This window comes from Diceros bicornis, chromosome 14 (assembly GCF_020826845.1).
Source record: "Diceros bicornis minor isolate mBicDic1 chromosome 14, mDicBic1.mat.cur, whole genome shotgun sequence".
In the NCBI taxonomy this organism is placed as follows: Eukaryota; Metazoa; Chordata; class Mammalia; order Perissodactyla; family Rhinocerotidae; genus Diceros; species Diceros bicornis.
This window is the reverse complement of record NC_080753.1, coordinates 18,541,613-18,566,073: the sequence shown is the minus strand read 5'-3', so window position 1 is coordinate 18,566,073 and position 24,461 is coordinate 18,541,613. Positions and strand designations below refer to the sequence as shown.

General features: G+C 43.2%; 1 protein-coding gene across 1 annotated transcript; it reads left to right on the top strand.

The window, feature by feature from the left end:
* Positions 1-497: 497 nt before the first annotated feature.
* LOC131413418 (adhesion G-protein coupled receptor F2-like) lies at positions 498-22,807 on the top strand. Its single transcript, XM_058553945.1, has 9 exons — positions 498-592; positions 3,924-3,966; positions 4,661-4,812; positions 6,753-6,986; positions 8,179-9,540; positions 14,360-14,401; positions 17,253-17,312; positions 19,851-19,927; positions 21,142-22,807. Exons 1-8 carry the CDS (start codon positions 521-523, stop codon positions 19,896-19,898), a joined length of 2,013 nt encoding a protein of 670 aa, XP_058409928.1. The 5' UTR covers positions 498-520; the 3' UTR covers positions 19,899-19,927; positions 21,142-22,807.
* The last annotated feature ends 1,654 nt before the right edge of the window (positions 22,808-24,461 follow it).

Sequence of the window (24,461 nt, the reverse complement as noted above, 5' to 3'; positions counted from 1 at the left end):
AGGTGGGAAAGAGGATAATAGACCAGACCTGGTGATTACTCTCCTTGAAAAGATATTTCTAGGCTGAGTTTGCACATAGGAACCCCAGTTCACCTTCCACCGTAGCCACCCACACGTTTCTCAGGCCTGCCTAACCCAGAGGGTGACCCATCATTCCTGTTCCTGGAACATGGGCTGTTATATATTACACCCCTGCAGGCAGCTTCCTTTGGAGGGATTCCCACCTTAGGTGTCATGTGCAAGCTGACAGCAGAAGCTGGAGGTTATCGCAGCAATTATCTGTGCCTCCCAGTGCCAGCTGGTGCTCACATCTGCATCCTCCCGGTGAAATTGATAGGAGACCAGGGGGACGCCACCTCTGGGGCAAAAAAGTCTGAGTAGACAGCACTGAGGACAGAACTCAGTCTCATAGGCTGACTGGGTCTATGAGTGGCATGGAACTTTGAAAGCTTCAGATTGGAGACATTTTGCCTTTTCATTTATTTTTACAGAAGCAAGAAAGGCGGCTGTGCGGAAGACAATGACTCATATGCTTTTGCTGTACTGCTTAGTGTTTCTTTTGCCCACAGAGTCTTGCAGGACACTATGCCAGGTAAGAAAAGGGAGGTGGGAGGATGAACTCCTGGGGAGAGCAGGTGGAAAATAAAACCCATCAGTCAGCCAGCTCTCAGTTATCTGAGCTGAAGCATAGGGAGAAGATAGTGGTTGGTAGAATGGTCCAGCCAGAGGAAATTGCAATTTGAGGTGACCCAGACCTATATTAGCCAATAGCTGCAAATTATTTTCCCATCAACTTTTTCTGTAAGTTCCTCAGATGCAATGAGGCTCAAATGATTTAAGGGTGATAAACTCTTCTTCCCATATCCTTTGATAGTGAAGCTTTTAGTTGTTTGTAACCAGGGTGGTGCCACTTCCCTAGAGGCACTTGAAAATGTAGGGGGTGGTGGTGGGTGTCACAATGAATGGGAGAGATTTAATGGCATTTAGTGGGCAGGACCTAGGAATAGTCTGGCACAATGAAGCATTGTCTCACTCAAAATGGCACCTCCTTTGGGAAACCTGATAGTGAACACCATGGATGGGCTGGAAGAAGCAATGAGCAACTCAGATAGTCAATGGTTAATCATGGTCTAACTGGGGTGGAGTTTGTAGCAATGTATTATTTTTGTTTTGTGGGGCAGTGAGTCCTATGGCTCTCTCTAGAATATTTTTCCTCATACCATAAGTCATTTTACTTTCCTTATTATTTACTTATTTAAAATTAGTTGTGGAGAATCATTGAGAGAGAAAGGACATAAAAGTATTTTGAGCTTCTTGGGAACAAAGTATTATTTGACCGTAAGATCTGGAAGGGAGCTTTGAGATTAACTGGTGATGCTCCACCCCCTATTTTATAGATAGGGAAACTGAGGCCCATGGTGTGGAATGTGACTCACTTGAGGTTACATACCTACTTAGCTACAGGGCCAAGGCCAGGACCCCTGTCTTCAGGCTCTCGGTTCTTGTTCTTTCCATTTTAATATGTGCCTTCTTAACAAAAGCCTCCTTAGGAAAGAATGACTTTGGAAATTCTTTCTAGGAGTTTCCAAATGATATTCACTTTACCCTCTAAGTAGTTTGCCCCTGGATAGGAATTTCCTCCCTGACTCCTCTTCTCTCAACACTGGGAGAGGTTAGAGACTCCTTCAGAAAGACCTTGTCCAGGAGGCACCCCAACCTCACAGCTTGGTACTGTTTCCTCTCTTCATTTCTTCATCCACATTATCCCACAAGACAGCACTTGGAGAGGAAGCAGAGCATGGGAGGTTGGCTTTGTTTTCTTCATTATTGGGATCACATTACCAGGAACATTCCATCGTTGTCTTCTCAATTTACAGATTGCTGGATGCTGAGCTTCTGGCTACCCCTCTCCTGATCTGCCTACTCACTTAGGCAGCTCTGCAGGTTTAGCAGGTTATGGGTTTGCAAGAGTCTTGTTCACAATATTAGATTGAGGATTGTTGGTATCTGAAGCTGAAGTGGATGCCACCGTAGAAATGAAATGACCAGAAGGAGTTGTATACGGATGTGCTTTGGCAAATTGTCTGGGCAGAAGTGAATCAGGTCCTCCACTTAAGAAGGCGGAATTCTTCATAGATAGCATACCATGGCCTTCTGCCCACATTTCTGATTAATATAGTATGACTTCACTGGAGTCTGTTTAATGGGCCAAGTATTATCCAGAGTTGTTCACTTTTAAGTGCTTTATTGTGGCATGTTGGAGACCATGGCCCTTTCAAGATGGGATTAGGATATCTTGAGATGCTTATACTTCCATACATCCTCCTCTACCTTCTCCACTTGCACGTGGGCTGGCTTGGTGGAAAAAGCAGTGTTGTAGGAGTTAGGAGAGCTGAATTCTAGTCCTAGCTCCAAGAGGAAATCCCTGCGTGGCCTTGTGCAAGTCACCTCATCTATCAAAGACTCATCTTCCTTATCTGTAAAATAAGGGGGTTGGACTGGTTGATCTATAAGTTCTTCCCAAACTCTAGAAATATTATTTTAGCATGCTTGTGCAGTGGAAGGCCTTAAACTCTTCTGTGTATATAATAAGGCTTTCTCTTGGTTGTGAAATGAGAAGTCGCCTTACATCAGTGCTTTGAAGAATATTGTATTCCATGAATCATGAGTGATGCCTTCTTCACCTTGGACAGACCGCAAATACTCAAGTCAGATTCTCCATAAATTCTCATTTGGTAGAGAAAATGGAAGATACAGCCTTGTTTCTTGATAACATGGAGAGAAACAATATTGTGAAGGAGAAAGGGACATGAACTCCAATTGTTAGTCACACAGCTGAGTCACTGAATTTCCAGTTCCTTCCCCAATGGTTTAGATTTTGGAATGCAAGTTGGAGTAATTGTACCAAGGCTCTTCCCAGCCAATAGAAAGCGAACTTCTGATGCAGAAACAGGCAGATTCAGCATCCTCCCCCCTCTGCGCGCGCGCGCGCGCGCGCACACACACACACACACACACACACACACACGCACACACGTCAGTATATACATACATGCTAATATATATATATACACATATATACACATATGTGCAAGACATGGAACTAACTACTTAAAGGGATGTAAAGAAGCGTAGTACACAATCCATGTTCTTAAGGAACTTATAATTTAGTTGAGAAGATAATAGGCATATATAAAAAAGGTTAGATAGCAAGATGGCAGGTCAGGTGAGTATACGCTGATCTTCCTCACACACACACAAAAAAGAATTAATGCCACTTATGTGTTGTATTGATGTCCTTGTTATAATGCAGAAGTGACTCCAAATTACCTTATATCCTATTAAATCCAAACTAAATGTATCCCCAACTCAACTTCTACTTATCCAGTTTCCATAAATAGCTACAACCTCTCTAGTGCTTTCCATAAGGAGGGAGAGTGTGAAGGAAGGGGGAGGTGGAGAGGCAAAAAGTAAGGGTCTGAACAGACGGCAGGTAAACTATTTTGCTTTTGAAAATTTAATAAAACATGTGCTCATGTTTTATTAACATTGCTAGCCCTCTCTCAGTGCTGTGAAGGGGCGCATACAAGCAAGGGATTCTGAAGCTTAACCTTCATTAACTTCCCAGTAAGTCCGCCTCTGCTCATGATGTATTTCCGGGATAGAATGTGGGTCATTCTTACTGGACTGGAAGGAAGGCTCCTGCTGAATAGCAGTGGGAGAGAAAGCCGTCCAGGCTGAAGGGGAAATGAGGCTGTGGGGACACACTTCATGGTCTTAGCTTTTGGTAGCGTTCTGACTTCATAGCTGATTCAGATGTGGTTGTTAATGAATGTTAGTGTGGTTGTCTGTGACTCAGGTGAATCATTGGGCTGGCATGTCAACAATTGATTTTGATGTGCATTTTGATTTTCCCTTTCTAGGCTGCCAGCGAAAACAAGGAGAAGGTGTCTGCCAGGCCACACGGTACGTTGGCAGCACTTACGGATCGAATGGAAGTCATACTGTTCACCTCCTGCAATAGAAGGCCACGTTCAGCCCTCTGTCTTATGGCGTAGCAGATGGGACTCCTTGACGGCTTGCATTTGGGCTCTCTTTTTATTTTTCTCATATTCAATTGTACCTTTGACCCCTGCTCCCCTCTCCTTCCACCACCCTCTGCTCCATCCTGGTCTGAGAGTTCTTTGCCATAAATCCTTTGGATTGAGCCCACTCAAGCTGCAGCAGTGGCTAGAGCAGGTCTGTGAGAACTTGTTGACGACATAGTTCTGGAGCTGGGAGGTTTCTTAGGGAACATCATGCAGTGGCTTCTGAACCGTATTCTGGGGAGCTGTCGGCCTCTGAGGAGGTGCTCAGGGGGCTCCTGTGCGGATGGACTGAACTGTGGGCTCTTCGCTATCATTTCACCTGGGACGGTTCCACTTTGATCTATTTTATACATTTGAGTTCAGGATAAGATTTTGTTGGAAACGACAGGAATTCGTCACTGAAATATATGACGATTGCTGATCTATTTCAATCTTCCTCCGCTTTACAAAGAAAAGACACCTGATGTCCACAGGATTTATGTGCCTTCCCTGCACTGACACCTTGGTGATTGGACCATGCAGCCCAGAGCCCAGACCTCTCCATGTGATGCTGACACCTTTTATTTTCCCAGGTGTATGCGACGGTGTCTGTGCGGACAATTCCCACTGCACTCAACCTTGTGCTTCAGACACTCCAGGAAATATGGAGTTTTTATGCAGGCAAAATAAATGGCACAAGATCACTGATACCTGCCGGACTCTTACTGCCTTCAACATCTTTGAGGTAATATCCGTTTTTGCACATGCAAAGTTGAGCCCCAGATTAGCATGCATATTATGCTCAAGAAGGGAGGCAGAGCTTGAGGCAGGGTGGTAGGTAAGTGCATTTGTACGTGAATACATAATCACCTACCTGTCCTCTTTCTATACAAGAGTGGAGTCCTTAACTTTGTGCATCTAGAAGTCTGTGTTCCAGTATCCCACACCCTTTCATGACCCAAAGGAACCTGCTCATTTAGGTCAGGGCTAGAAGAGCTGTCTAGAGTTATCACAGCCTACTTCTCCAACTTCACTCTTAGCTTTAATACCCCAAAGCCTCGATACTCAACGTGTCCTTCACCGACCAGCAACACAGGCAACCCTGAGAACTTTTAGACATGCAGAATTCAGCCCCACCCCAGACCTGCTGAATCTAAATCTGCGTTTGATCAAGATCCGCAGGGGACTTCTGTGCTCAGGAAAGCACGAGAAGGAAGCTGACCCAAAGGGAAGGACTTATCGTCAAACAAACGAGCATAGTTCCACAGATACTTAAGTAGTTACACATTTTTTAAAAGCAAATTTTAATAAATAAAATCAAGTCAAATGTTATTTCCTCTCCTTCTTTTTCTTTTTCTCGTCTTCTAGTAGGGGTTTTACCTTTCTGAACTTCAGCTCCTGAGTCCTTCAGAGGAGTCAATGCTTTAGCATTTGTTTTGTCCTAGGGACATTCCTATCCCCTGTGTGGCCAGGGGGAGTGCCAGTGATGCTGACTTCAAAAGGCTGCCCAACCCAGGTGTCTGTCACCAGGCCCACCCCTAATTTGAGGGACCTGGACAAAGATACTCATGGAGACCCACATACCATACGTCATAATATTTAAGTGCTTTAAATCAAGCTTACAAACTGCTAAATAGAATATGTTCTGTTGGCTTCCCAGCCCAGATTTCATCCTGCAGTGGTGGAAAGCCAAGGCCACACATCCATAACCCTGAAAACTGGGGTCCCTTAGCCACCTATCAGGCCTAGGAGTGAGCCTACTGGTGGCATGGGCTCAGACTTGGCAGCACAGACTTAGGGAAGAGGCCCCTGCAGGCCCTGGAAGTGGGTTTGGAGCTGTTGAGCAGGGCATTTGACTATCTAGAAGCAGGGACTTGGGTTCTGAGTAGATACATCCTCTAGGCCCATGGACTCCTTGTCCCATGTGAAGGGCCAGGCTGGAGGAGGTCCAGAAAGGGGTCCTCTGAAGCAAGGGTTGGCAATGTTTTCCTGTAAAGGGCCAGATAGTAAACATTTTAGGCTTTCTGGGTCGTGTGGTCTCTGTTGTGACTACTCGACTCTACCGTTGTAGCGTGAAGGCAGCCACAGACAACACTTAAATGAATGAACAGGCCAAGTCCCAGTAAAACTTTGTTTACAAAAACCAGGCAGCCACACTTAGGCCATAGTTCACCACCCCTACTCTAAAGTGTAGGAACCAAAGCATGAATTGTGGGAGATACTGTATCACTATTTTCAGTCATTCTTCTGTCTTGGTGTTCCAGTAGATTCATCCAAATCTAGCTCAGAATTTCTATTTTTAAAATATGCTCATGTCTCTTGCTTTGCCCCTTAGAAATAGTGAAAATAGACTTAAATGGCACTAGAAATTTACCTATATGCACAGAGAGTACATGCAGTGTATATACACAGAAGGGGTCTGAGTGGAATGCTAGAGATAAGAGTTGCTATTTAGGGGGAGGAGGGTTAAGGAGTAGGCAGCTGGTAAGCAGGGACTCTCATTTTCTGTTCATATCCCTTGGTATTGGGCAAGTTATTCCACAGCATACGTGACTTTGAAAATGTAAAATAGAAAAACATTGTGTGATATACAATTGTGTAATAAGGCTGTCCTAAATTTTAGTAAAGGTACTTGTACATTTAGAACAAAATAACATAATAAAACTTCTTTTTGCCGTTTCTTAGGCGGATTTGTATTCGGATCAACCATTTGGAGGACATATAAAAGTAAAGGAATATGACTCTAAGTCTGAGACCATTACAGATATGTTGATGCAAAAGTGTCCGAGGGATTTGTCCTGTGTAATTAGGAACATTCAGCAGTCTCCCCGGATACCGGGAAACATCGCTGTCATTGTGCAACTCTTACACAACATATCGACGGTACTGTTGACAGATGTCGATGAGGCAAAGATGCAGGTGAGTGGCCTTGAGTATGTGGTAGAGTGTTACTTTGGTAGGATACGAATGCAGGTTAGTTGGAGTATTCTATGAGCTTTTTGGGGTCCGAGAAATGTGTCATTCACCAATGGTATCTCCAATGCCTAGTGTAGCAAGTGTTCAATAAATCTTCATTGAAGAAAGAATGAGTAAATGTATGGAAAATACATTCAGTGAACAAACATTTAGAGAGAGCACTTACTGGTGCTGGATTGGCCATTGGAGTAAGCTTTTCCAACGTATGTTTTGGCTACCAAAACCCTCTAAGAACTGTTCTTTGTCCTGCAGAGCAAAAGACTTTTCTTACTTTTATTTGTGAGTCAGAACAGGTTGCTAAAATGGAAATAACTGAAGGCGAAGAAAATAGCCATACATGTCTGCTGCAGAAATGTGAAATGGAACTAGATCCATTTCTTTCTTTTTTTTTTTTTGTGAGGAGATCAGCCCTGTGCTAACATTTGCCAATCTTCCTCTTTTTTTTTGCTGAGGAAGACTGGCCCTGGGCTAACATCCATGCCCATCTTCCTTCACTTTATATGGGACGCTGCCATAGCATGGCTTGCCAAGCAGTGCGTCAGTGCTCGCCCGGGATCGGGACCGGCCAACCCTGGGCCGCCTCAGCAGAGCGCGCGCACCTAACCGCTTGCGCCACCGGGCCGGCCCCTTTTTCGTTTTTGATCTTCAAAGCAGAGGATAGTAAAAAAGAAGGTTCGGCCTCTGGGATCAATTTCCAATTTGGTATGTTCCTGTACAGGGTCCTGCACACAGTTGGGATTTAATAGATGTTAATAACATAATGGGTACTCTGGCCAGGGTAAGCAAATCGCTAGTTTCACCAAGGTGTGAAGTGGAACTGATGATGGAAATGAGCATGGTGAAGGCTGCCCACTTGCCTGTCTCATAGGAAGGCATTGCATAAATGGAAGGAGGGCAATTCTGATGCAGCTCTGTCTTCCAATTTAAACTCCAGCGGCGTGCGAGTCACCTGGGGATCTCGTTAGATGCTGATTCTGATTCATTAGGTCTGGGGTGGGGTCTGAGATTCTGTAGCTCTAAGAAGTTCCCAGGGGATGCCTACGCTGCTGGTTGGAGGACTACAATTGATAAAAGTGAATCTTGAATGTCCTGGCAACTTCAGAGCTCAGTACTAATGCTGGTTCTTCATTGGCAGAGTTACAGCATCATGGCCAACCACATTCTTAACAGCAAAAGCATCTCAAACTGGACCTTCATCCCTGACAGAAACAGCAGCTGTGTCCTGCTACAGTCAGTCAATTCCTTTGCAAGAAAGCTGTTTATAAATAAACATCCCATTGACATATCAGATGTCTTCATTCATACTATGGGCACCATCATATCCAGGGACAACACAGGAAAGAATTTCACTTTTTCAATGAGAGTTAATGACACCAGCCATGAGGTCACTGGGAGAGTGTTGATCAGTAGAGACGAACTTTGGAAGGTGCCTTCTCCTTCTCAGGTCGTCAGCATTGCATTTCCAACTCTTGGGGCTATCTTAGAAGCCAGTCTTTTGGAAAACGTCACTGTGAATGGGCTTGTCCTGTCTGTCATTTTGCCCGAGGAACTTAAAAGAGTCTCCCTGATTTTTGAAAAGATCAGCAAGTCAGAGGAGAGGAGGACACAGTGTGTTGGCTGGCACTCCCTGGAGAGAAGATGGGACCAACAGGCCTGTCAAATGATTCAAGAAAACTCCCAGCAAGCTGTTTGCACATGTAGGCCAAGCAAGTTGCTTACCTCCTTCTCAATTCTTATGTCACCCCACAACTTGGACAGCCCGATCCTGATTTACATCACGTACATAGGCCTGGGCATTTCTATTTGCAGCTTGATTCTTTGCGTGTCCATTGAGGCCTTGGTCTGGGACCAAGTGACGAAGACAGAGATCACATATTTACGCCATGTGTGCGTCGCTAACATTGCAGCCACCTTGCTGATGGCAGATGTGTGGTTTATCGTGGCTTCCTTTCTTAGTGGTCCAACGACACACCACAGTGGGTGTGTGGCAGCAACATTTTTTGTTCATTTCTTTTACCTATCTGTGTTTTTCTGGATGCTTGCCAAGGCACTCCTGATCCTCTATGGAATCCTGATTGTTTTCCATACACTGCGCAAGTCAGTCCTGCTGGCATCTCTCTTCTCAGTGGGCTATGGGTGCCCTTTGGTCATTGCTGTTATCACAGTTGCTGCCACTGAGCCCGGCAAAGGTTACCTACGACCTGAGGCCTGTTGGCTCAATTGGGACGTGACCAAGGCCCTCCTGGCCTTTGTGGTCCCAGCTCTGGCCATCGTGGTAGTAAACCTGATCACAGCCACACTGGTGATTGTCAAGACCCAGCGAGCTGCCCTCGGCAGTTCCATGTTCCAGGAGGTGAGAGCCATTGTGAGAATCAGTAAGAATATTGCCATCCTCACACCACTGCTGGGACTGACCTGGGGATTCGGAATAGCCACAGTCATTGATGATAGCTCCCTGGCCTTGCACATTATTTTCTCCTTGCTCAATTCATTCCAGGTAAGTCCAGATGCTTCTGACTTCAGGAAGTGAGAGAATTTGGGAAGAAGTTTTATGATCAGGAGCTTGAGGCATCGAATTTCTTTATAGAAGACAACAGATTTGGAACAGCATATTGAGTCCAAAAATAAGCTTTTGTTCCAGAAAGGCCTCAGTTCAAAGCTTGACTCTCTCATTTATTAATGTGTAACATTCTCTTGGGATATTTGCTTGACTTTTCCAAGTCATATTTTCCTCACTTATAAAATGGGTATCATACTGCCCACTTTATAGGAGTGTTTGGAAAATGAAATAAAGTAATAAATGGGAAAGCACCAAGGACTAAAATGACCTGAAGATCATAAATAGCCTAACAGTAAGCTGAGCCGTTACTGTTCAGAAATTAAACAATACCACTTCCCTCAAAATCTACGGATGTATCTGGAGGTATTAAAATGTGCACACTTATATTTCCTTCTATTTAGAATTTTTAGTTACCATTGGAAACCATCTTATTTTAATGAGGCAAGCCATATAGAGTGGTATTAAAGATAAGAAGTTTCTCCTCTCCTCTCCTCTCTTATCTCACTTCTGTGAATTAAGCAATGTTCATAGTTTCATGTGTATCCTTGTCAAATTTTCTATGCTTTTATACAAATATATTTTCACATAATATAGGAGTTAAAAAACAACGTATATTATTACACAGCTTACTTTTTCACTTAAAAATTCATCCTAGCATTTTACCAGGTTACTATGTATAAATATGTCTATTTAATGCTTTATAGTATTCCACATTCAATAATTCCGTTCTTGATTGAAATTTTGTCTTTTAAATTTTTCTTCTGTCACAGTGTACCAACGAGCCAAAGTTTATTATATTGAATGTTAAATGTATAGATAGCAACTAATTGAAAAGGAAGCAACTAATTGAAAAGAAAGCTTTTATTTTTCTAAAGGCCTCTAAAATATTTCTTTTATTCTGAATATATACTTATTTGAAACCAAGACTATTTTCAAATAAATGTTTTACCTAATGAATAATAGAGATTTTAAGTCAAACGTTTTCTCATTTGTCTCTTTCAGAATTTAATTGTAAATATTTCATGTTATAGTAAACATTTTGATGCCTTGGAGAACAGTGTTAATAATAGGGGTGCCTCACGTTTTGAATCTCTGGTTTTTTTCCGCATTTCTATAGAAAATATTAATTGTACCCTACATTTTTTGTATAGCTCTTTGTAATTATCAATTGCCTTACCTACGTTTACACAGTCATTGATAGGACCGGGATAAAAACTTGATGTTCCGGGGCTCGGCCCGGTGGTGCAGGCGGTTGAGTGCGCGTGCTCCTCTGTGGCGGCCCGGGGTTCGCCGGTTTGGATCCTGGGCGCGCACCGACGCACCGCTTGGCAAGCCTTGCTGTGGCGGCGTCCCATATAAAGTGGCGGAAGATGGGCATGGATGTTAGCCCAGGGCCGGTCTTCCTCAGCAAAAAAGAGGAGGATTGGCAGATGTTAGCTCAGGGCTGATCTTCCTCACACAAAAAAACAAAAAACAAAAAACTTGATGTTCCTAAATTTCTGTTCAGCATATCCCAGGGCTGTTTGTCATGAATCTTAATGAGTTCATATCTCCCTCCTCAGCATTTTCCTTTCCTTGTCTCCCTTGGGGCCACCTTAACTGTGATTTTTGTTTGAACTAGGCTGTGAGGACTTGAATTTTGGTACCATGAGCTGCTTTACCTGTCATAACAGGATCAACTTGTAATTTCAACTCAGTCTCTGCCTTGATGCCTGGCGAGGAAGAGGGCGGGGCCCCTCTAAGTGCCTGTATTGATGGGCCAGCGAGAAGCTGAGAGCAGGGTTTGGGTGAAGGCTAGACCCTGGGGTGGGCATTAGACAGTGGTGTGTTGGAGCCAGCTTGTGCTGGCTCATGAGAGCTGACTGTTGTATTTTCAAAAATTTTGTGAGGTGCTTGTAAACACAGACCTCATTAAAAGTTAAACAACATAAACTTGCGATTAAATAAATTAGATTAAAAACAAAAGTCACACATTCTCAAAATGCATCACTTCCTAATTGTTTGTCTACATTTTACTATGCTCTTGAGATTATTTGTATCTGTGTGGTGGAAACACTGTAAAATGATGTGCCCGTCTCTTCCTAACTCCATGTTCAGTGATGTCGCGTTGGTGGATTTTAATCAGCCATGGTGGGAGTATTTAGCCATGGAGATTGGCAAGTGCTACAAATTAGGAGAGTTGGTTGTCGCTATTTACCAGCATATCAGAGGACCAGGGCTTCCTCCGGATGCTCACTGCATGAGGACAGAAAGGAGAGCCGTAGATCTACTGAGGTGGGAGACACCACAACTGAGCAGGAGGACGCAGGACAAGCGGAGTCTTAGGATGAGCCGAGATGAGGGGCAGTTGAGGATGATGGAGCAGATGGTGAAGAGAGACTCATAAACATAGTGGGAGGTCCAAAAGACACAGGAGAAAGACCCTTTTACAGATTTCCTGGTCCTAGCCCTGTGGGAGCCCCTCTACTGGCTTTAAACCTCAACCACGCCCTTCACTAGGGAAGTGTTATTATGTAGTCAATTGTTTTCTTGACTACTCACCTTACCACTCCATAACTTCTTGTTGGTATCTTCTCTTGTAGGTACTGAGAGTAATTAGGCTGGGTAATTACTTACCCTTAACTGAGAGTAAAGGGCTGGGTAAGGGTTGGGACCCCTCATAGCTGTTTTGGTGGGAGAAAAGTAAATATCTCAGTCCATTTGGGCTGCTATAACAAAAGTACCATAGACTGGGTGGCTTATAAACAACAGAAATTTATTTCTTACAGTTCTGGAGGCTGCGAAGTCCAGGATTCGGTGTCTGGTGAGAGCCCACTTCCTGGTTCACAGACAGAGAGTCTTCTCGCTATAACCCCACATGGTGGAAGGACCACGGGAGCTCTCTGGGGCCTCTTTTATAAGGGCACTAATACTGTTCATGCGGGCTCTGCCCTCATGCCTTAATGACCTCCCAAAGGCACGCCTCTAAATACCTTCATGCTGAGTGTTAGGATTTAACATATGAATTTTAGGGGATACAAACATTCAGTCTATAGCAGTAAAGCACATATTTTAAAAACCTAAGAGAACACCTTGAGATTTATCTGCTCAAATTGTGCTTTATCTACTAAAAGAAATGCAAACAAGCTGCTACCAGTGATACTAAATTAAATACTAAACTCTATGACTAATATTTTATCTATATTTTCTGAATGATATTTTGGGGACTTTTCCCAAGATGGCATGGACCAATGAAAAGTGATCCTAGTGGAATATTTCCCAGTACATATTTATGGCTATACAGATGCAGGTTGCATAATCCAGCAATTAAACACACACAGAGACACACACACACACACATACACAAATACACAGAGACACCACGTTTATTGAGTATTTATTTTGTGTCTAGCATTATGCTAAATGTTGAAGATATGAATATCATTAGTACAACCTCAAGAAATTGAAAATCCTACAGGTAGAGAAATTTCTCTTAGTCCTTTAGCCAAAGGAACATATATTTGTGGAGGAAACAGGCTAGAATTGTGGTTCTCAGATCTTTTAAACATTTAATTCCTGGGCAAAAATCATGGAGATTCTGACTTAAAATGTATTCCTAGTATCAAAACCAGACTGGGATGTATTTGTCCCAAGCATCTTTATATAAATGCTACTTTGTAACCTAATGGACCAGGCCATCGATGATATTTTCTTAGTAGACACAATGGTAGATTTCAATAGTTATCTTGTAGGCTAAGAGTGTTACACAAAAGAGCAATCTGATAGAAGCACTCCAAGCTTCTATGGAATCCAAGCTTCTCCAAGCTTCTGAGCTCCAATCTCTGAGCTTCCTTTTCCTTATCTGAAAAATGGAATGAATACTTTTCCTTCCTTCTTACAGGGTGGTTTTGTGCCAATATATCTGAAAAAAAAAAGTTGAAAATTCAAATGGTCTATAATAGCAGAGGAACAGAAATACCAACACTCATTATCAGTTTCTATTCTGGAACTGATAAAAATAATAAAAAGAAAACTAACACAAAATATTGAGATGAAAGACTCTCAATAAGTGGTCTTATTGGGGTCTGTCTTTGGATGAATGATAAGAGACATGAGAGCTAATTAATTCCCTCTGTGTAATAATGTTTGGATCACCTATTTCTGAACACCCATTATGTGTTTAAAAACACAATCTGTTATGGGTCTTCACGTACTTGATTTTTCTTTGCAAGTTTTATAACAGTTTTTGGTTGTGGTTGGGGGAAGGAGGTTGAAGCTGTTCATGGAAAGCTGAGCGTATCTGCCTTTGATTTTTTCTGTGAAAGTTTCTTTTATTACTGATTGTTCAGGGACTGCAAGGCTGCTGTCCACTGCCTAACATCTTCTCTGACTCTTGCTTGACCATCATATTCTGGAGAGATGCACAGCTCCTGACAAATACCAGACACTTTTATTTTGCCCAACTTAAAAAGAAATTCCTATAATCTTCCTGTGTGAAGCAGAGACCTTGGTCTGTTTGGTTTACCGAGGTATCCCAAGTGTCTAGAACAGTGGCTGGCACGTGGAAGATGCTCAATCAATATTTGTTGAATGGATGAATCTAGGTGTTGTGACATTAAAATGAGTCAAAGATTAATAAAATTGTGTTCATTTTAGTTTTCTTTTTATTATTTTTATCAGTTCCAGAAAGAAACTGATAATGAGTGTTGGTATTTCTTGTTATTATTATCATTATTATTGTGTAAATGGCTCTTCTTCCCTCTTCTGTCTTTCTCAGGGCTTCTTCATCTTCGTGTTTGGAACAATCCTGGATCCAAAGGTACCGTAAATTCTTCTTGTTTTTTTCTGCATTATCAGTACTTGGCCCTGAAATACTCGCTTGTAAAGACCACTTATTGAGAGTCTTTCATCTCAATCGTTTGTGCAGACACTTCAACAGGGCATCACTGTTCTTTAGGATGCAAGCAATATCTATCATCTTTCAAGCTCTTATGGGGCCAAGCACTTTATGTGCACTGGCTCTAATCCTTAAAACAATCTTGGGTATTTCTATTTTCAACTTTATGGATGAGGAGACTGAGATTCAGAGTGATTAAGTAGCTTGCCCACGTTCTCTACAGAAACCCATTCCAACTAGTTGTAGCAGAAAAGGAATTTAGTAAATCTCACACTATCATCTTGGGGAAGGTCTCTCTTTGGCTTGGAGGCTGCACACCAGGAATAGCTCCCAACTCACAGCACAGAACTGCTCCACAAGAGACACCATTGCCCCTCCCCACTTTGCTGGGCACAGATAGCACAGGTCACCAGGCCAATGTCAGACAGTGGAGGCTAAGCTAGAGTTGCTGCCACTGCTGCCTCAGAGATCGCCTCCTCCCTGCCTGTTGGGGTCCACTGGCACCTGCCTCTTGCACTGTCATGTCTGATTGGCTGAGCCGAGGTCACATGGCTGCATTTTAGCTGCAAGGGAGACTGGGAGAGTGTGTTCCTGGCTTCTACCTTGAAGAGCACTGGACTCAAGGAAGGGAATTCTCCAAATACAGATGAGTGTGTATAGGTGGTGGGTCATGGCAACAAATAAAAACTAAACAAATGAACAGAATATCAAATGTTTCTCAGGCTTCTAACGTCACCTTCTTTTGGTTGTGCTTCACTGACTCTGGGAATGAGAAAAGTAAATAGACCTCTCAAATGTAGAGGCAAATACTTTCACTGCAGGGTTGATTATTTTTTCTTTAATTAATTTATTTATTTCACTATCAATGCTATTCTACTATTAAGTTAATAGCCAAGGTTTGGGAAAGAGGCATTTCACAATGGTTCTTTCATTTTCTTATGAGGATACCATATAAAACTAATAAGAATTATTGAAAGTGTTAGTCTTGTAGTCTTGATATTTCTATGTACTAGACGTGTGCCACTGGGGAGTTCCTTCATTCTCACAAACCCCAGATTCCTCAAATGGAACGCAGAGGAAATGATGCTTCCCCTGCCTTTTCCGCTAGATTATGGTAAAGAACAAATGCTATTTTGCAAGTGAAAACATATAGAAAGCATTTAAGGTATTAGGCAGTCATATACCATATAATTATGCTTTTTCATCAATCTAATACCAGCTAGTATTTGTAGACAAGGTCCAGTAGCAGCATCATTACTTATCAGTGTATCAGTGTTAGGTGCAAAGACCTCTAAGACATGGAACCTTCCATCAAGGTCAAAACCTCTTACATTTAAAATTATAATGTAAAAGGTAAATACGGGTGTCACGGGACCATACATGATTATTGTCATGTCATTATAATGTAAAAGGTGTCACGGGACCATACATGATTATATAACAAAAAGTCTTCAAACTTTTAGGATCAGTAAAAAATAGGGAGCATATATCCCCAGATGTGTTTAGTATTAATTCACAAAGTATGTATTATGCACATTGTGAAACAGAATTAAAAAAACATGAGAAAAAAGAAATTTAAGTAGATGCTCCAGTATGACTTCACGTACGGACCCTTGAGTGCTCAGACCCTCAAACCCTGGGAGGGTTCCTCCCTCTTTGGAGCCTGTGTGACAAAGAATACTGCACTTTCAGGGAAGGGTAGTCACCCTGAGCTGGAGGACTTTGACCTATGTTAACTGTGATGACAGAACTTCTACAAGGCCTTGGAAGGTGAATAACGTTTTGTACAGCAGAAGGGAAGAGGGAACAGAAATGAGCAGAGAGTTCCTGTGTTCAGCAGGAGAGATTTAGGGAAAATGATATGATGGTCTGGAGTCAGGAGACATAAACTCAAGTCCCAGCTGTTCCTCTTGGTAGTTGACTGACTTTACACGCTACTTAATCTCGGAGTCTTAATTTCCTCAGTTGTAAAATGGGCATAATAATGTCTATCTTATGGAGTTATTTTTCTGGATAAAATGAGACGACAGACATGAAAAACACTTTAAAGTCATAAAACAAAATATAATTGTTATTTATTATTCTTATTTCCTGGTTCCATAGGCCTATGCTATGTTGTTAGGATTCTTTTTTTTTTTTTTTGTGAGGAGATCAGCCCTGAGCTAACATCCGCCAATCCTCCTCTTTTTTTTGCTGAGGAAGACAGCCCTGGGCTAACATCGGTGCCCATCTTCCTCCACTTTATATGGGACGCCGCCACAGCATGGCTTACCAAGCAGTGCGTCGGTGCGCGCCCGGGATCCGAACCAGCGAACCCCGGGCCGCCGCAGCGGAGCGCGCGCACTTAACCGCTTGCGCCACCGGGCCGGCCCCTCTTTTTTTTTTTTTTTTTAACCACGGTTTAGCCCTCTAGAAAGAAGGTTTGAATAATTGACAAACTGTGGGAAATGTTCAACTATTCAAGTACTTCCAAAAACTGCTCCCAAAGCTGTGTCAAGGAATCCTCAAACTTGTGGCAAACTGTATTTCTTAGCCATGGGGTTCATGTTCAAGGCCCCTGAATATGAGGCTCCTGTGCCAGCTCTAGCTTTCTTTTCTCTCCTCCTCTCCCCACCTTCTTCCAGACCACTCCACCAGGTTACTGGTCCCTCCATATCCCACCAACAGGACCTAGCTGGTAACACTCCCTCACTTCAACATTTGCCAGGCCCAAGCACAGGGGTCAGCTTCTTACAATCTTTTTAATTCTTAATTTCTTTTATTAACTATCCAGATAAGAGAAGCCTTAAAGGGTCGAGTAACCTCTGCAAAATGGATCTCCGGAATATCAGAGGTAAAGCCTTCATATCCACATTTGCATTTAAAAGTTTGACAAGGTAATGACAATGTTGGAGTCTCTGGCACACGGACTGTTGCTAAAACTATCTCCTTAGCAGTGTGTGGTATGGATTTTTCAGAAGTGCTGAGTGACCTCCTCTTTGAGCTGTTCAGACTCTTTCTGGGGTACTAGGACCACATCCACAGAGATGAAAGTCAACTTAAATGCATTTAGAGGAGAGTGACAGGTGGCAGGGTCTAGAGGGGAGAACCTCAAACCATGTAGCAGGAGCTCAGGTGATGAAATGGAGAAATGAGAGAAGATGAGGAATCTCAGGTTCCTGTGACAGCCCATTTATTCTCTATGACTCCAGTTGGTTGAACCATGTCCAAAGTGGGAAAATTCCAGGAAAGCAAATTCTGACCCTAACTAAGGTCTTCCTAATAGCTTGATTTTCAAGAGGGGCTGGCTGCCATGGTTATTGGTTTTGCAAAAGAAGGGGCCTGTTCAGGGGTGTTTTGGAGGAGCTTCCATCATTGGATAACATACATGCTCTTTCACTTATCTTTGATTCCTATAATTTAGAAACCATGCAGTTTATGCAAAGAATGCGACCCCTCAGCTGTTCTGAGTGAGGGAAAAACTGGAAAAATGTTAAATGGCAGCCAAAGGGGATTCCAGGTTGGCCCAGGGAACATACCCAACAACAAGAGAAGAGGTATTCTAGAATTTCCCACGCCAAAATCTGATGGGAGCCACATGGCTTGGCATGGACCGGTGTTGCAGGACGTCTACATGGAGTGGGTGATGGGTCACTGGGGCTGGCACCCTGTGGCCCTGAGTAAGAGCATTGCCCCTCCTAATAGTCCTTGCCTTGCCAAGCCCTCCTCTCCATTTCTTTAGTGCTCTTCTTCTCTCCTCTCCTTTTTCTTCCCTCTATTTTCCTATCCCCCTTTGCCTTACTCTTAACGAAGCTTTGATCTTGTTTCCCTTGGTCTCTGCACATGGGAGACTGCTGACTCCTCTACATCCCTTCCAGCACCCCCCCCCCAAAAAAAAGCCTAATTTTGCTGAGAATAAACCTCAATAATTATCTAAAGCAGTGGTTCTCAACCTTGGCCAAACATAGGGATCAATGAGGAAGCTTCCAAACCTGTTGCCTGGGTCCTACCCCTGGAGATTCTAATTGGATTGGTCTGCAGTGTGCCATGGGTTTGGGGAGTTGCCAAGCTCCACAGGTGATTCTAATGTCGTCAAGGTTGAGAATTACTCCTCTAAGCCTTCCTGAAGTATATTAGCATTGCAGGTGTTTGCCTCCCACCAGCCTTCCTGATGTAAGGGTCCCCCACGACCTCACTCTGGTCCGCCATGGTGCCCTCAGGAGAGAGGCCTGACTCGTCCAGTCCCTTCCAACTCAGCACTGCTCCTTGCCCTCTGTGTCTGCAGTGTTCATCCTTTCAGCCACCACTGGGAAATTCTGCTCTTCAGTGCTATAGAGAAATAGCCATTTTGCCCACTTCTCTGTGTTTTCACATGAAAGATTAAGTCAGGGTTATATCCAGAACTTCATTATCCACTGTTGATTGTCTGAGTTAATGGTTTCAATGCTGGTTGCACCTTAGAAACATCTAGAGAGCTTTTTAAAAATACCACCATCCAAGCCCCACCCAAGAAAAATTGAAGCAGAAACTCTTGGGGATAGGAGTTTTTAAATTTTAATTTAAATTTTTTTGAGTTTTTAACCTTTTTCTAAAGCTCATCAGTGGTTCTAATATGCTACCAGGGTTAAGAACCACTGGTCTAGATACTAGGTGTATTTATCCTAACTTCTTGCAACCCTTCCTTTACTCTGCCCTCCAGCTTTAGGCCACTGCAAGTTGGTTTTATCAGCCCTACTCAGAGGAAGCAGGCTTATCATCTGTCCTCTCCTCTCCTGTTTTGTAGGCCTCTGATCCCTAGGTACTGATCTTCTACAGTCCAGACCTAACTCTGTCCCGTCTTGATTCCTGCCTGGGGATTGTCAGTCCCAGCTCCCCAAACCCGGGATGATAAATGTGCTTGTCTGTGTTCATTTTACATCTGATGTGATGAATTAGGCCATGCTCATATGGCAATAATTCTACCAGTGAGTTAATGTATTGCCTATCTTAGGCAACATACACCTAAAACACGGGATATTTTAAACTCAGGTGCATCACAGGTGCTGACTGTAATGTTGAGGATTTCAGCAGGCCCACTGAGAAGGAGCTATTTGAGGGCTAGGAGGCATTTTAATGTCTGTCTCTCCCTCCACGCCAATCAACTGCCTTCTCCCCAGCTTCTTCCCAAACTAGAGGTTCCTTCAGGAGAGGGAGCCAGCCCAGGGAGCAGGAGGATCTCTCCCACCAGCCTGTTCCGACATTGCCAGCAGTTCTAACATGAAGAAGGAGAGGGATGAAGTGAAAGGATTAAATTAATTGCTGTAGCTCACAATTCTCTGTGTGCTTCAAGTTACTGTGATAATTAAAAACAGACTCCTAATAATAATTGCAATTATACTTTTGTCTTCAACAGAACCTTTCTTCTGATTTCTCTTGTCACCCCACCAAAGAGCCAAGCTAATGAACCAGGCTATACTCCTAACTTGGGAGGTGAGTGCAAAGCAAGGGGGTCCCCATATACATGCCATATATATGATATTTCTTAAAAAAAAATCACAATTTGATTAATTCTAATTAGAAATGATTTTTTCTTAATTGAAATAATTCTCCTTATACAGTCGATTGTCATCTAGCTATGATTAGAGATGTATTCACATTTCTAATTTTTGGACCACTAAAATTTTTGTTGTCCCTGTAAAACAATCAGGCCTGTCTGAGAATGCTTGTAAACTAGGCTGAGTGTGTTTAAGAGGCAAGCGAGCAGAGGTGCCGGCTCTACACAGCTGCTCCCTCTCCTCATCCTTCCCTCTAGCTCCCCTTCCCCAGGCCATCCTCTGTGATAGTAACAATATCTCCAGATTTCCCACTGTGGCCCCTCTCTTTCCTGTAGTGTTGAAAGATCAAGGAATTATGATAAACACCATCTGTGAGAGGCCTCAGGGATAATGTAGAAGTTGATTTACATCTGAGGTGGTATCTGAGAGAGAGAGAGAGAGAAGCACAGTTGGAGAGGGAACCACAAGCGGAAACAGAAGGACAGAGAAGCCTAGACTGAGGGGCAGGTTGGCTCAGGGATGAAAAAGAGCTGCCCAGATACACGGACATGTGCAGACAGGTCTTCCAACCCTCTGTCTCCCTGTACCTCTAGATCTAGAGGGAGACAGAGACGCCCACACCAGGACACTCACACTCACAGTGAGACAGAGAGATGCAGCGAGAGGCTGAGAGGTGCAGAGAGAGACCTAGAGATACGGAAAGAAACAGAGAGAGGCACCCACAGGGACTGGGACTCACACAGAGTGATTGAGACAGAAAGAAAGAGAGAAGCAGAGAGAGGCACTCAGATATGTGGAGACAGCCTCCCTCTCCCACTCCAACACACCCAGGCTCCAGCAGCCTCTGTGGCTGAGACCTTCTGCAGTAGCCCAGGGCCTTGTACAAAGAAACAGGTATTTTCCAAGAGGAAAGGAAGTGGTCCAGCTTAGAGAAAGACAAGGTTGGTAACTCAGCATTTGTAGGCAACAGTATAAGCCTGTTCCCTGGATTCCAAAGTGACAGAAAGGGAAGAGACTCTCCATTTGCAAGGGGGCTCTACCCAAATGGGCTTGTTGTTCAAGAAAGAGTGAGTCTATGATGCAGCTGTCGTGAGGCTTTTGGATCTTGCTGCTTGTACATTAAAGCTGTGATTTTCTGTTCTTGACAAGGTCATACATTCCAGGAATGGCAGAGCCCCCAAGAGAAATGTGCTTATTCCTGTCTTCTTGCCTCTGGAGATTGCGAAGGAAGCCTCTCACGCTGTGGTGCTGATGCAGGAGGGTGTGAGTGCAGAAAGGATGGAAGGCCCTCTGTCCAAGCTGTTCTGTGCTGCTAAACATTTCTCTGCCATCAATTGTCAACATATATATATGCCATGCTGGGCATCCACAGGCAACAGCAGGACGTTGTTGGGGCCTCCAGCTCCATGTTTTTGGGTCACGTTTGTCCTCAGGAAGAGAGGTTTGGCTCATCTTGGGAAAGGTGGCCTGGGATGTCACCTGGCTGGATTCTGTGGGTTGCTGAGGGAGGGGCCCTCATGAACAGTCACCAACAGTTGGTTGACTCTAAGTGGGTCATTGCTGGTTCTTTGTACAAAAGAATCCAACTGCCAGCATATTCCACCCCTCCACATTTAAATTGATTGCATGGTCAGCTTGGCTTGGGCCTAGATGCAAATTCTTTGGCTGTGAACCAAGTGAAAAGTAGAGCTTTTGAACCAGAAAGGTTCTTATTTTAAGTTAAGGAGACTGAAGCCTGGAGTGATGGGTCACAGCTAATCAAGGCTTGAGCCAGAGATGGAAACCCAAGTCTGCTGGCTCCCAGTTCTGGATTTTCTCTTGAAGACCATGGAGCCACTGAGGGACTCTGGCTACTCTGACAATGTAAGATTAACCTTCACCAACAATATGGTTTTATGAAACTTGGGATGAGGAAGAGGAAATATATTTCAGGTAGAGAGCTGCTCATTTGCTTAACCTTGAATGTAAACAAATTCAACATACAAACTAAGAGCCACATGATAGGAGAGCAGTATTACAGGTAGAAGTCCTTCTAGAAAAAAAAAATAGAAGCTCTCTTATAAAGCAAGCACACAGGCTGTTGTAGCAGAAGAAAGTTAGTGGATAAAGTAAAAGGGGCAATGGCTAGCCCTTAATTATCCTACAAAGAAGCTGGTATGAATGATGCTACATTACAAATGGGAAAGTGAGACTCACTTTGTGAATGAGTGAGGTCTCTCTCTTTTTCTTTTGGTGAGGAAGATTAGCCCTGAGCTCACATCTGTTGCCAATCCTCCTCTTTTTGCTGAGGATGATTGGCCCTGGGCTAACATCTGTGCCCATCTTCCACCATTTTAATATGTGGGACACCTGCCACAGCATGGCTTGACAAGTGGTGCATAGGTCCACGCCTGGGATCCGAACCTGTGACCCCCCCCAGCTGCTGATGCAGAGCTTGAGAACTTAACTGCTAAACCACCGGGCCAGCCCTTCTCTCTCTCTCTCTCTTTTTTAGCTACAAAAAAACTTCTGCTAAGTAGGGAAGTTTGTGAAAGCAAAATATAACAAAGACGTCAATCAGAAAGTAGAAAAATACACCAACCTGGAGCATGAGTCATCTTTCAAGTGGCATTGCTCATCCTGGGACGACAGTCACAGCCTTCTCAAATGGATTCAGAAAGTGGTTTTAATTTGACATTTCCCAGCGTATCTGTTGGATCTCTTCAAGGGAAGGGAGTGGGACAGGCTCCGTCCCAGTTTTCTCAATGCAGAAATTTCAGTACAGAGAAATGTCACTTACCCAGAGTCAATATATTGAAGTGAGGATGGAATCTCATGAAGCTAAATAGTTATAGGATTATAAATCTTTAAAAACTTTAGAAAAGACTGAGTCCAATTGCCTTGTTTTACAGATGTGAACTCTGAGCACTAGTGAGAGAGAGACAGATTGGCCTTTCATCTGTATTGTGCATTGAACAGTCACATCTTGTATGAAAACAAACTCTACTCAGATGTACTCACTCCCTAGGAAAGAATGGCAGGAAAGACATTCAACTTTGGGCTTATTATTAGCCAAGAAAGGCCCATGGATGGTAACAGAGAAACTCTGGAATTATTTGGAAATCCCTTGAATAAGCTGTCCTCTCTCTGCAGCCCACAACTCAGTCTGCCCCATCCTGAAAGACATCAGTGAACCACATGGATTAGGTTACTATGGTAGGAAGACCCTGGGTGGAGACACTTTCGAATGTCCTGTTCACACCTCACCAAGGAAGTGAATTGGTCAGGTGGCTCAAGGAGAAATGGTGCTAACAGTGTCTAAGGCAGATTCATGGGTAGAACACCTAATACTTGATGATCCTTGGGAAAATTTTTCAAATTCCTTGGACTTTGGTTTTCTCATCTATAAATTGAGGATAATAGAGCCTACCTCAGAGGGTTGTAAAGATTAAATGAATAAATGTAGGTAAAATACTTAGCATAGTACTTGGAAAATAAAATTGGCTATTAAAATATGAGCTGTTTTTATTAGAGTACCTGTGAATTCATGCACACACACAGACACACAAACACAAGCAAACACACAGCCATGGCCTTTTGCATGAGTTTGGATGTAGACACTCTTGTGGGAATTAGTTGATTGACCTCTAAATAAAAGTGTTAAGCATTTGACTGAGCCTGTTCAATATCAGGGCTATCAGCCAGCAAAATCTCCTGAGCTCACCATTGACCATCCTTTCATTCAATGTTACCATGGTTGTGCTGTATAGTTCCCTGCCCCGGGGAGAGGATGCATCTTAGGGCTCTATTCAGGGCACACTGTATCCAAGCTCTGCTTCACTTTTTCCTTCTCTGTGAAGTCTTCTCTGATTAGTGCAACCAGAAGTACTGATTCTGTCCACCTGATTTCCTACAAGATTTATAATCTGTGCCATTCACTTTATATTCAGTGTTTATTGTGTTATATTGTTTATTTACCTTTAGTCTTTTTGTGTACATGTATTTTCTTTCTCAGATGAGACTGTAAACCTTTGGGGACTATACTCGCCTTTGTTACTCACTATGTTACCCACTTTTGTACATCTAAAGTGCAGAGCCAGGTGCCTTGCACATAGAATATGTTCAATAAAGTTCTTTGATTACACAACCAAAGGTTTGATAATACTGGCTTCTCCAATTCCCAAATGACTCAGTACTCAACTAGTGACCTAAATGGAACTGACCTATTTCCACAAACATCGCCTCCTTGATCTTCATCACTATAAAAGATGTAACAAAACTGCCTTTCGCTTATTTCTCGTTATTGTCAACACTTCCCCTGGTAATATTTAAATGGAGGTTTGCATTAGATTTTTGGGACCAGGAACGTCTGTAAGTAGAAGACACTAGAATTGGGATGTGTGGGACTATTTGATGTTGAGGACAATCCAAACTGGCTACTTTCTCCGAAGTCAGATCATGTGGAGTTTCTTGCAAGTGGAGACTGTATC